We start from the raw sequence: 14,298 nt of genomic DNA, 5'->3' as shown, positions 1-14,298 counted from the left end.
TGAAAAACTAAAGGACAAAGGAACAGCTTTGAATTTCCAATTAGAAAAGGAGCTGTTTCTGGTTGTTCTGAGGTGTCTGTTCGACAAGCAGTCATGTGGAAGTAGTACAGTGTGTAAGCTTCTAGTGTACATAGAAGTAGTTGTGATCCAAACTCTGGGATAAGTAATTAAAATAATTAGAAATAAAGAAGCTTTGTCAGACTACACATTCCTTTAATCAAGGCAGCTAAGGCCAAGTATGAGTGGGTTGTTTTTAAAGAAAATCAGCAAAACATGCATAGTAAAAACCTTTTCAGAATTCAGATTCACAACATGTTGTTTAAATCTGAACATGTTGTTGTTTTCCAGCTTTTGCTTGTCTGTGTTGGTCCACATTTCTGACTGATCAACATAAAACAATATGGGCTGTTTCTTGTGCTCATCTTGTTCTGCTCTGGATATGTGGCTATTTTAAAATGTGTATCTTCTGCCAGGAAATGTAAGAGGCTGTCTTCTGCTGAAACATCATGCACCCATTTTGTGCAGCATTGTCTACTCCATCTGGCTTTCCAAAGTCTGAGAGCAAGGTATTTCTTTCCCTTGTGACCCAAAGTGTTGTTAACCCTAGGTCATGTACATGCCACATGGCCATACTGCTTAGGAATACTGGGAGTTTTAAGGCAGCAAACCTGAGGGCCTCTGCGTGAGCAGTGTTGCAGTAGAACATCTGATCAGCATGTGAGGCTGTTGTTTTACTGTTTCTATAGTACAGTTTTAGTTCAGTCTTGCATCTTGTCACATATTTCCCATCCATTGGATATATACAGTGATTGAAACCACACAGACAAATAATTTACAGGAAAGGTACACACGTGTGTGCACACAAAATATATAGTAACCTCGCTATCTCAAGCACCCTGTGGATAGCAGTTTGAGAATACCACATTTAGGGTAACCAAACATGTAATATTTAGTCATACAGAAAATCTGGGACAATTAACATACACAAAACAGTTTGGGAATGAAACAAGATCGAAACTAAACCAGATAGATAGATGGACGGACGGACGGACTGACTGACTGACTGACTGACTGACTGACTGACTGACTGACTGACTGACTGACAGACAGACAGACAGACAGACAGACAGACAGACAGACAGACAGACAGACAGACAGATAGATAGATAGATAGATAGATAGATAGATAGATAGATAGATAGATAGATAGATAGATAGATAGATAGATAGTCTGAAGGTACTTAATTTGTCAAACTGAACAGTGCCAACACAAGGGTGCTTTCGTTTGAAAAATGTGATCTAACTATCTGTCCAAGGATACTGCATTTTCCTGAAATTAGAAGTCCAGAATTCTTTAACTTAAGTTCTTAATATTATCCATACACAGAAAAATGTATGACAGTTATATATAAGTGATAAGGTTTTGAGTGAACCAAACTTGTTCTTCCCAGATTGCAGTACCAGGAATTACAGGCATGTTGGCATCTTTTATTATGGTGAATGGAGGTGGCTATCTTACCTTCTCCATATTCAAGCTAAGAGGTATGTGTGTGTGTCCCATATCAAGAAACTGCAAGTTATTCACTAAAATATGGAAACCAAAACAAAAAGAGGCTCTAGCTAACTTAAGACATGCAAAGGCTTTCATTTTAGAGTGAATTGAACTGTTTACATATTTGATTTTTGACTCTCTATTTGAGGTCAATCTATGACGTTCACTTCTACTTCTATTTTTGCTTTCCTTTCTCAACTAATTATTTTATCCTGAATACCATGCCATTTTTAAATGTCAAAACTGATTTCCTTTATTAACTGTGTTCTTTGAAATGAACATAGTCAAGTAGATCCTGATTCATGATAAGTGAAAAGTAGAGATCTGAATGTTATCAATAACAATACAGGAAGACTGCTAGTATTGTATTTAGGTACAATTATAATTGTTTCGAGAGACTACATACATTTCTAGGTTATGAGCAAAAATAGTTGATTTGCATTTAAATTTAGAAAGTGCACCATTCTAAGTCCAAGCAGGTAGAGCTGCTTAAAATACCTTTAGGAAGTGACTGAATATGCTGGTACTGCTGATTTCTCTTTTGCAACTATATACATGTGTATATTGTTAGCCATAGAAGCAATAAAAATATTATCTTAAATAACAGTGGTCATTTTAAGGTTATATCATTTAAAACATGTTCAGATTGATAAGGAATATTAAAAAATCTAATAGGGTGCCAGCGTGGTTGATGAGCACAATTAAGGAAGTCATAAAAGACAAGAATTCTTCATGAAAACAGCAGGCTTGCCCAAGAAGTTTTCCTCCTTTTGATAAAAAGGAGCAAAACAAATTGAAGTTGATCATTTTAAAAAAGTAATTTTAAAAAGAACATGATGAGCAAATTGCTAAGGACTTTATATTTTCCCTTAAGTACATTAGAAGTAAGAAATGCACTTTTAAGTTTGCCAGGCTGTTAGATTAAAAAAAATATGTATGGATTGCTAAAGAAGTTTGAAAGATTGCAGAGAAGCTGATTAAATTCCTCACATTGGTTATCATCATAGAAAATTTTAGACAGATAGCCAGACCTGAACTACTTTCTTCATCTAAAGAATTAAATCAGCATGGGATAAGATGAAATTCTAGGAGTGAATGACAAATTAAAAATTAACAAGATATTGGGTCCAGATGCTATATGGTCTGGAGATCATAAAGAACTTAAATGTGAAATTATTGATCTTCTATCAGAAGTATGTAACTTGTCACTACAATTGGCCATCTTTCTAAAGGATCGGAAAGTAACCAATGTGACATTGATTTTTTAAAAGGGAGCCAGAGGGGAGCCAGGAAATTACATTCCTGTTAGCCTAACATCTGTCCTGTATAGATTGATAGCAACTATCATTAAAGCTGGAATTATTAAACACATGGAAGTTCAGGCCCTGCTGAAAATAAATTAACCTGGATTTTGCAGAGGGAAATCCTGGTCCACCAATTTTTGGAATTCCAAGAGAATAGCTGTTAGCATATACATAGTGCCCATCCAGTAGACATGATATATTTAGGCTTCTTAAGCTGACATTCATTTATGGATTCTGAACTTGTGACTAATCAGGGAAGAGATACTGAATTTCTGGTGGATATCTCAGTCAAAATGCCAGCTGTGCAGCAGAAGTGAAAAAAGGAAAATTATCCGCCAGGAGCTTTCTCCTTTTTTGGATACAGTGGATTGAGCAGAGATGTCCAGCACTCTGCCTTGCTTGGTGAGTTTCGATCTCTTTCAGCCTGTGACGCCAGATATTGTAAACAAAGTGCTTGACCGCTGCCAGGCCACCACCTCTACTCTTGATCCTTGCCCGGCCTGGCTGATCAAAGCAGCCAGGACTGTAACAACAGAATGGGCCACAGCAATAATTAATAGGTCTTTCTGTGAGGGCAGGGTTCCCCCGCCCTTAAGGAGACACTCATTAGGCCCATAAGAAAGAAACTGAATTTGGCAGCGGACGACATTGGTAATTATAGGCCCGTCGCCGATGTTTCTTTCATTAGCAAAGTGGTCGAGAGGGTGGTGGCTGATCAGCTTCAGGCGCATTTAGATGAAAAAAATGCCCTGGATCCATTCCACTTCGGCTTCAGGCCGCGCCATGGTACAGAAATGGCAGTGGTCGCCCTGTTAGATGAACTATTGAGGGAGGCCGACAGAAGGAAAATGTCTCTGTTGGTCCTCCTCAATATCTCAGCCTCCTTTGATATCGTCGACCACAGTATCCTCCTGAAGAGGCTCTCCGAGCTGGGAATCAGTGGACTGCCGTTGGCCTGGCTCTGATCCTTCTTGGAGAATCGTCTCCAGAGAGTCCAGCTTGGGGAGGGAGACTTGGCCCCGTGGAGCCTCAGTTGTGGAGTTCTGCAGGGCTCTACCCTCCCCCCAATGCTGTTTAACATCTATATGAGGCCATTGGGTGGGATCATCAGGCCATCAATATGCTTATGACACTCAGCTCTACATCTCCTTTTTTCCAACTACAGAGGATGCTGTTCTGTCCCTTCAGCACTGTCTGGGGTCTGTACTGCAATGGATGCAGGAAAATGGGCTGAGGCTGAACCTGGACAAGATGGAGGTCCTGAGGGTGGGTGGACTCTTTTTTGGGGGGATGACTCTCACTACTAAGAATGAGGTTCGCAGCTTGGGGATACATCTGGACCCAGTGCTCACCACGGAAACTCAGGTGACGTCAGTGGTCTGCACCGCCTATTTCCATCTTTGGCAGCTTGCCTGGCTGCATCCCTTTCTTGATGTTGGTGCACTCACCACCTTGGTCCATGCACTCGTAATCTCGAGATTAGACCACTTCAATGCATTCTACGTGGGGCTACCTTTGAGATTAGTGCAGAAACTACAAATGGTGCAGAATGCAGCAGCCAGACTTCTTAGTGGGGTGAGGAAACATCAACATATTACTCCCACTCTGGCCGCATTGCATTGGCTGCCCATTCGATTCCGCATTGATTTCAAAGTTCTAACAATCACATACAAAGCCCTAAATGGTTTAGGACCTCAATACTTGGCAGAATGCCTCCTCCCACCTAGATCTACTCGTATCACCCGATCTAGTCAGGAGGGGCAACTGAGGAGCCTCATGCTGAGGGAGGCCCAGAAAGAAAAAACAAGACACCGGGCCTTCTTGGCGGTGGCTTCCAGGCTCTGGAACACGCTCCCCACCCCCGAGATTCGTCTGGCCCCCTCGCTGGGCATTTTCAAAAACCAACTCAAGACCTGGTTATATAGACAGGCCTTCCCTCCAGGCACTATGTAACACACACACTCTCTCTCTCCATCTTTATCTACTCTTTCTATTTAAATGTTGGAAATTGTTATTTCATATTAATTGTTTTTATTCTGTGTTTTGTGAGCCGCCCAGAGTAGATTATGTCTAAATGGGCGGCATATAAGCTCAATCAATCAATCAATCAATGCTAAGGAATATTGGAAGAAGAAAAAAGGAAATAAACCACGGGCACTGTAATGCCCTTGTGTATGTACTTTTTGAAATATTGGGTACTATTCTGTCAGCCTATCAAAAAAAGGGAATTTTGAAATGTAGGAAAATACAGAAAAATAGTTTGGAGAACATTATAATTACTATTTCATTTGAAGTAGAATGATTGGGGTTAAGGGGTAGGAAGATATTTGTAGGCATCCTTCAGTCTCGAGAGACTGTGGTAACATGCTCTGAATAGAGGTCTTGCAACACCTTCTAGTGTGGCTGAGAAGGCCAATACAAGACTGACAATCCTTTCCACACTGAAGACAAATGCAGTCTGTCCCCTGCCCAGCTCCTTGATTTTGCTGCTTTCAGGACTCTTGACCTCAGCCTGCTGGACAAGTGGCTCTTCAAAATGGGAGAGGCCATGCTGCACCTCCTGCCTCCAGGCTGAACACTCAGATGTTAGCGTTTTGCATCTGTTGAGTTACATTCCTAAGGCCTTCAGATCTCGCTTGCAGATAGCCTTGTATTGCAGCTGTGGTCTCCCTCTGGGGCGCTTTCCCTGCACTAATTCTCCATACAGGTGATCTTTTTGAATCTGACCATCAGCCATTTTCACGACATGCCCGAGCCAACGTAGACGTCACTGTTTCAGTAACGTATACATGCTAAAAATTCCAGCTTGTTCTAGGACTACTCTATTTGGGACTTTGTCCTGCCAGGTGATACCAAAAATGTGTTGGAGACAACATATATGAAGCATGTTGAGCTTCCTCTCTTGCCATGCACAAAGGGCCCAGGACTCACTGCAGTACAGGAGTGTACTCAGGACACAGGCTCTATAGACCTGAAGCTTGGTAAATCCAGTGATCCAGGAAGATATGGTAGAAACAAATCAGCATTGTGCAGTGAAAAACTTTATTTTTTCCTCCTGTCAAAAGCATTAGACCTTAGAAATGGATTATCATGACGGAAATAAAGTACTCCTCCACTCTGTGGCCGACATCTGGTATTAAGTCCCAACTAGAGTAGGGCCATTGAATATGTGTGTGTGTGTGTGTGTGTGTGTGTGTGTGTGTGTGTGTGTGTGTGTGTGTGTGTGTGTGTGTGTGTGTGTGTGTGTGTGTGTGTGTGTGTGTGTGTGTGTGTGTGTGTGTGTGAGAGAGAGAGAGAGAGAGAGAGAGAGAATCAACATTTACATAAGAGTTCAGATTTATTTAGTGGGCCAACTTTAGTTGCAGCTTACCACTGAATTTCAGGCAATGTATGATAAACTAATAGACTTCTCTGAAACTAAAGATGAGGGTTTCAGACTGATTCCAGTTGTTCCTCTCTCTGTCTTTCTCTCTCAGTCTCAGTCTCTTGTGTGCTGAGGTCAAGGGACAGGTTTCATAAGAACAGCATCAGGATGTAGCTGTGCTCTTGTGTTCCCTGGATTAGAGCTAACAGATTTGGCACACTGGCTGGAGAGCCTTTCCAGTCCATACATGGCAAAAAGAGGACTAAATTTTACATAAATATTTTCTCTTCTTTGCCAATTCCCTTGCGTGCCTTGTACCTAGAAAATTTCTGATGGTTGAAATATTCCCTATTTTGCTAAACTGTCCTTCAAGGTAATGGTTCCTTTCCCCTCCAATAACATGAGTCTTATTTCAAATTTTAAGAGTAAATTAGTTATTCGTATTAGTAAAAACATTTATCATTAACTTCATCACTAATCAAATATGGCAATTTTTGATACTGTTTTATTTAATAATACTGTGTTTTAAAAGGTTTTGATATGGTGGGTTTATCTGATATTGTAGTTCAATAATGATGGTGTCTCCATTCACCCAGCTTTGCATTGGTTAGGAGCTATATGGATATTCAGCTCTTACTTAGAAATTGATTACACTTGAACTGCCAATGGCATAGCTCCTTCAGAACTCAATAACTGAGCAATTAGATTTGGAAATGAAGCATAATTTTACCTTCTGATGACCAGTTACAGAATAAAGGAAAATAATTTAGAAAACGTGGAAATTTCTCTTAATTTTTCAGATTAGAAACATATTTCACATACAGAGATTCTGTCTCTAGTAGTTCTTAATATGGCTGACAAAGTAAGCAATGTCCACAAGTGAACCAATGATCTGATTGAATATGAAGAAGCTTCCTAGGTTCCCAAAAATTGCTGAGATGGGCTTAGGAACATTGAAAGCTGGTTGGTCCATCTAGTCCAGTATTGTCAACTCTGTCAGAAAATAAGTCGGCAGTTTCAAACACAAACAAAGCATGCTAGTTTGCAAAGATAATTGCAGAATTTGCTGCATACTTTCCTAGTTCCATCTGAAGATGGCAGGAATTGAACTTGGAACCTTCAGTATGCGAAACCTTTGCTGCTCCACTGAGATGTAACTCATCTCTATGAATATAGAAGAACATGGTTTCCAGTCCTACATGATTCATTTTCAGATGGGGTTGAACAAGTAGTGCACTTCCATGTATATGGAATGAATAGTGACCACTTTATTAGGTGCCTTACCCACCCACCCAGGGTTGTTTGGCAATGAACACAGGGGCCCATTAAAGATGCAACATTTAAAGTCTGTGTCTCCTAATGTGAGTTTTCTTACCAGTCGCCATTGCCTTCAGAGTTCTTGTTCTTTCTTAAAGTGTGTAGCCAACAAAAATAGATTTTTCTTGTCCCACAAATTTTACATCTAGCTTTCCTTCCTTCCTTTATTTTCATTTTTACATGTAGAATAGAGCTTGGAAAATTCATTTTTGTTAGACTTAAGTTCCCAGAATTCCACAATCATCATAGCTATAGTCTGTGCTGGCTTGGAGATTCTTAAGAGTTTTAGTCTCAAAAATAACTTTTCTAAGTTCTCGTCATCTGCAAAAGAAGGGAGATATATGCTTCTTTTGTATCTAAAAATACTGTGAAGTATTTCATTGTATCTAGAAAATACTGTGAAGTATTTTGTAGTCAGCTGTATTAACTGAATAGGTTTGTTGATCCAGCTGAAGTTCAAAACACCTGTTGGACTGCCACAGCAATAATATACTGACTATAATAGATTTTCAAGTTGAAATTTATTTTACAAGCAGTTTTTCTGTGACTGAGCAAATAAACCAGATGTTTCTGTTCCAAAAACCTGAGAAACAAAGAGGGTCACACACTTAAGGGTGCTTTCACAGGACCAATCTGCCCCATACAAATTTTGTAAACACACAGCAAGATGGTGACCAGGTGGTGGACAAATGGAGATGATCATGCCAGATTTCGTGTGGGAATAGGCATATTACTCTCGACTCACGTAGGCTAGTTTCAGCCCAAGGCACCACATTCAAGCCACTGTCATTTGAGCTGAATCAGCAACTAATAGACTCTTTTAACATGAGCTAGTGGAAGAAATACACTGTTACACACTTCCCTGACAAAATGCATAGCCGTTCTGTAGAAGGCCAAACATCATACAACTGGGAATGTGTTTGAATAGCTAAGCTTGAGCTCTAACACAGTTAAATCTGTTAACTGTTGTTCTGTAATAAACACAAATCTCAAGAGATAAGCCAATAGTATGTACTGTTTTTTTAAACAACACAAGACTAACCTGTTTTATTTGCCACAAGCTCTTGTGGGCTCTGTGTCTCTTTCAGGTATAAATTATGATGTAATACAGGTATCGACGTATGCCTGTATTGTTCCTTGTGCTTCCTTTTGTTTTGTTTTACAGAAGTCAAAAGTTCGAAACTATCTGCCTATTGACCTATCTCTGAATTGACTTTGTTTAGTGAAAGTGATGTCATGAGACTTCTTGCAGTGGTAGAGCACACTGTCTTTAGAATATCCAGGGTTCCATCTCTCAGTTCTTCAGAGAACCAGGTGACATAAAAGACCTATGCATAAGACTCTCTCATTCAAAAAGTACAATAATTTACAAGTTTTTAGATTTTTTGGGGAGGTTGTTTTTTGTTTTGGACAAATGCAACACACCCATCAGTTAACTTTTTCTATGTAGTGGTGAAATAGATTGATTCAAAATAATGCTTTTCAAAATATTATCTCAAATGCATCTGATGGTTGTTGTGGGTTTTTCGGACTCTTTGGCTGTGTTCTGAAGGTTGTTCTTCCTAATGTTTCACCAGTCTCTGTGGCCGGCATCTTCAGAGGACAGGAGTCTGTTCTGACTCCTGTCCTCTGAAGATGCCGGCCATAGAGACTGGCGAAACATTAGGAAAAACAACCTTCAAAACATGGCCAAAGAGCCTGAAAAACCCACAACAACCATCAGATCCTGGCCGTGAAAGCCTTCGAGAATACATTAAAATGCATTTGCTTATATATTCAGCAGCATCACCATCTTTCAAATGTTTTTATGTATGGAGAGCAATTGGGCTGTTCATGCAAGCAGGACTAGATACAGTATACCCAAATGTACCATCAGCCCTCTAGCTACTTGCAGAAATCTTGGGCCCAATGTCATTATTATTCTAACCAGCAGAAATCCTAAATACAATGTGATTCATATTTTGAAAGAGACAGATTTTTAGTGCTGTAATTAATGGCTTTAATAATGAGTGTTAAACAGGAAAGATAAAATAGCAGTTTATAGATCTAGTATACTAAAAGCCAGCTGTTTGGAATAGTTCAAGACATATCGATTTATTTTTTCAACTGTAACTGTAAGTGGAGAAAAAACAGACCTGCAGTTGCGAAGTTAAGCAGTGTCAAATAAATGTTGTTGACTGCCAGTTGGAAAGGTTCCTAAACTACTAGGCACAACATATTGAAGGAAATATGTTACCTTGCTGTGGTTTGAGCAGTTGATAAAACAGGATTGAGAATGGCCCATCAACCACACTTAGTGTCTTCACATCAGCCCGTTCTCGTCTTTTATCTGGAGAAAGAACACTTTGACCTCTTTTTCGTTCCTCTTTACACCATCATACTGCTGTGTCTTTGGAGCAGAATATTTAAATTGGTAAAATCCTCATTTTTCTGAAATTAACCTGAGTTTTGCTGTTGGCTTCACTGAGGACAAATATTCAGTTTATGAAATTGTGTTTTGTGTAGCATATGATGACAGCCTTTCCACCACCCTGAAATCTGGTGGGTGTTTTTCCCTCCATTTTCAAATAAGAGACAAATAAATAAATGATAATTGGAGATACATGTCAGTTATCGTGGAGACAATTCAATAAGATTGAAAGAATGTACTACACAATGGAGGCATAGACATTCTACAGATGAATGCAGACATGTTAAAATGCAAGAGAATGTACACAGTGTTCAATTTTTCCCCTCCCTCTAAAAAAAAAAACCCCAGCCATAATACTTTTTCTGTACTAGATGCATGCAACATCTAAAAGATCATTGAATGATCAATTACACATTGAGGTTGAAACCTAAGCTTCATTTCTTGAGCTTGTGATTCAGTATTTCTACACCCAGTGGGGCTGAGAAAGAGAACAACAGCCACCTAGTTGATTTCCACCAAGATTGCCAGAGCTTTCCAAGGGAGCAGAAAGGTAATTCAGACCCTGATATGTCTGATTTTTTTAAGGGGATAAAGCAAACCCTTTCTAATGAGTTAGAATTTTGGCTGTCTTAATGCATTGCAGCAAAAGAGCAAGATGCTAGCCAGCCAGTCTCCCCATTCTGTTTCTTTTTCCCCTTACCTCTTAACCGCCAAGCACCAAAAGTTAGGATTACTGGGGGTTGTGCGCTAGAAAATTATGTGTTAGCAGCAGGAGCAGCAGACCTGGGTTAAAAATTCAATGACCGGGAACAAATGTACCCTTTCCTTCATTTCTCTGCCAAAGTCCTGAACACATTTTAGTCCTTTTCATGCTTATCAAACCATCCCCACACACTCAAATTTTGTCTGAATCACAGAGATTTCTATTTGGACATACGCAGCCTTTTAAACTAGTATAAAAGAGAAATGGTGTTTGTTTAAAACTGGCAGAAGTTACATTACCATTGTGTCTCACTGTGAAAATTTTGAGATGAAAGAGAAATGCTGTTATCACAGATTTCAGGAGGATGCTAGTTTGGATGCCGATGGTTAGTTTAGAAGATTTACATCCTACTTTTCACTTTAATAAAGAACTGCCTGAAGAGGTTCATACTCTAGCCATATCACAGTAATACATTCCAAGTTATAGCTCTCTCATTCATGATTAAATTGTTGGCTGAGTTCAAATTTGTTATGAACTTCAATTGCTATAGCACCACCAGAGTAACTGAGCAATCAAGTGTTTATGAAATGAAGGGTGAATCAAAATAGACAGACAGACAGAACCTTTATTGGAATAAAGAGACTAAAACATAATCAAACTGGTTCATTAAGTGCCCCACACATACAAAATCCAGGATGGAGGAAAGCAGAAGACCAAACCCCCCAAAAAACATTTAATTGAAAGCGAGGTTTTGCTTTCTCACAATTGAACCAATGAAATCTTCAGTTCTTGATGTTATCAAAGCAAAATACATAAATCTGGGCCATCCTGGTGGTCTCAACTAGTAAAGAAAGAACTGATGCAAATTCATTACCTCTTCCTCTCAAACCCGCCTTGTCTATTTGTCTGCACTTCTCCCTCATATACTCACAAGCACAGAACTGAGTTACCTTGAGAGCAGCATTATCTTTCGATGTGCAGGATATTCTGGGAGTGACTACAGGCCTCTAGTGCCTGATTATTACATTATTGCTTGAGTGTAGCAGAGAGCCCTCCGCAAACCTGCACATTCAGCAACAATTTTCTAAGGAGGAGGATAGAGATCAATGTCTGATTTGGGGATTCCATAAGATAGTATGCCATAAAGTTGGATAGAGAGTATGTATATCACCTTGAACCTGTAAAGTTGTGAGTACCATGTCTTCATATGGATACTAGCTGCAGTAGATGTAGCAAGATTTAGTAGTGCCATTCACAGCCAACTTCAGGTACAGATTATGCTATTCCATACCATGAGAATTTGGACTTGAAAGTTGCCATTTTGGATTGCAGGTTCCATAATGTGAGGGGAATTTGGGAGCTGTAGTCCAAAAGGCAGATTCTTCATAGATATGAACACACCCACTAGATTGTTAAAATCATCAGGAAAAGCCTTTCTCTTAGTCCCACCACCTTCACAGGTTCCTTTGATGGGGACACAGGAGACTCTGCACCCAGACTCTGGAACTCCCTACCACGAGATGACAAGCTGGCCTTGTCTTTGCTGGCCTTCTGAAGCAGGCAAAGACCTTTCTCTTCAGGCAAGCTTTCGCTCTGTGACTGGCTGCCTGAGTGGGGTCGTTAAAATGGATTGTTGTGCCTTACTGCTTTTTGTGTTTTTTGGTATTGTTTTTGTTTACCATGATGTAGTGCGGATTTTACTCTTTAGTACAGTATTTGTATGCTTATCATTTTTAGCTTTGAATATTCTATTTTAATGATGTAAGCTGCCTTGAGTCCTTTTTAAAGAGAAACGCAAGGTAAAAGTATAATAAACAAATAAACAAATAGACTCTCTTCTATGACATTGTCCTTTCAGCTCCCACCCAATTAGGGAATTCATACTACTCTGGGCAGTCTACAAACAAGAAAAAACTCCACAACCACCACCCACTTCCTTTCCATAATAACATAATCCAAACGGTGCTAAAACTGACTGAAGTGTGGTAGTCTACAGAAAATATAAAAATTTAACACCATTTGAGGGTATGATGTTCTTAAAGATTGCCTTATATAATTGTCTTGAGTAATTTCTTAAATATTGGGAGGAATGGGCACCTCAACTGGCGGGGGTTTTTCACAAATAGCGATTACTCCACACTCCTGATTATACTATATGTACTTTCACTCAGCCATCTCCTCTCTGAAATTTTCTTGTTATCACCTCTGTTGATAGAACTAGTTACAATAATATAATTTTTTTAAAAAAACTATTGGGATACAATTTTTAAACAATTCAGAAGAGCAATAATAAATATACAGTAGTGTAAATCAGTGACTTTGTGATGGGGGAGTCAGAGCCCTTTCTTAGAAACTGTGTAAATCCCAGCTTATGGGCTTTCTTGCCCCTCCCTTTAAATGGACATAGCTTGTGATAATCCATTTCTTAGCATCTGGTGAGGAAAAAGAATACTTAGCTGTGGTAAAAATTAGCTTTGGGAATAACAGTGGTTTGCCAGCTGCATAAACAGCACTCGCCCAGCGGCATTGTTCAGTCATTGGGAGTGCCTAAAATCTCATCTGATTAGTGAAAAATCTGTAATTAAAAAGGTGGTTCGTAAGCATTTTCTTTAAAGGAAAACAACTAACCTGCTTTGTGCTGGGAAAGAAAGGTGGATGGGATTCTGTTGGGCGATGAATACTTCCTGAAAAAGGCACAGTACTTTCAGCCTTCCCGGAAATGGTGAGTGATAACCATGCAGGAAGAGAACCTTTATTTGGTATTATGGGGAGAAGAAAGCAGAGAACTCTTATGAAATGGTAAGGAGTGCTCATACAAATTCACTGTGCTGGGTAGTGGGAACTGAGAGAGATCACAACCTCACAGGGTACATTCTATACCCTGCAGGACTGGGCTTCGCCTATGGTCGCATTTTTTCAGTGCCTTGCTCTATTTCAGGAGGCTTTTCTTTTTTTTTCTTCTTCTATATTTTCAATAGGAGTGTACACATCTGTCTTTATACCCAGCAGCTTTCCTGGCCCACAACAAGTCCTCTGTGAGTTTCCCCAACCAAGCTCAGTGGGATCTCTGTCAGCTGCAAGATTTATGTCATCTTTTTCAGTCCTGAGAACTGTTCCTTAAGCTTTTCACATCTGGATTTAATTGGAAAGACATTAAAAGACATTAAGTGTGCTGGAAAGGCATATTTTAGGGAAAATCTTTATAGACACTTCCATTAAAGAAGCTAACAGTTAGAGGGTGAAGTGGGATGCAGACAAGTCATCAGCCATTATCAAGGACAAAATTGCACTGCTAACTGCTTCACAGCAGTTCCTCTAGGAAACGCCTAGTCTGTGTTTGACCTAACTCAGTCCAGTGTAAATCAGGAGCAAGGCACGCTTGATGAAACTATGTTTTTTGTGAAACAGAGCACACTTGAGCATTTTTTATTTCTAGCACACTACCTGTAAAATATTTAAAACATTCTTTAATTGCTTGCCATGAGTTTTAAGCATATTTGATTGGTGTCATATGGACTCACCTTGAGCTTCAATGTTCCAAAGAAGAGGAAGAAATAAGAGTTTATTAGTCATAAATGCAGACAGAGTGGAGGGACTTGCTTTACATACTATAGTACTCACTGCTATATAGTGAGCTACTTGATCCAT

General features: G+C 39.5%; 1 protein-coding gene across 7 annotated transcripts in view; it reads left to right on the top strand.

Moving 5' to 3' along the window:
• STAU2 (staufen double-stranded RNA binding protein 2) overlaps positions 1–14,298 on the top strand; it is a 200,551-nt gene that overhangs the window by 169,127 nt on the left and 17,126 nt on the right. For 2 of the 7 annotated variants that reach the window (XM_072999042.2, XM_078393846.1), the window contains exon 14: positions 1,452–1,542. The exons of the other annotated variants lie outside the window; for them this stretch is intronic. In XM_072999042.2, coding sequence (XP_072855143.2) covers positions 1,452–1,542 — 91 coding nt within the window. The remainder of the gene's footprint in view (positions 1–1,451; positions 1,543–14,298) is intronic. 7 annotated transcript variants of the gene reach the window in all.

The sequence above is a fragment of the Pogona vitticeps genome, chromosome 4 (genome assembly GCF_051106095.1).
Source record: "Pogona vitticeps strain Pit_001003342236 chromosome 4, PviZW2.1, whole genome shotgun sequence".
Taxonomy (NCBI): Eukaryota; Metazoa; Chordata; class Lepidosauria; order Squamata; family Agamidae; genus Pogona; species Pogona vitticeps.
Note: the sequence above shows the minus strand (reverse complement) of the source record. Positions and strands in the feature narration are given on the sequence as shown.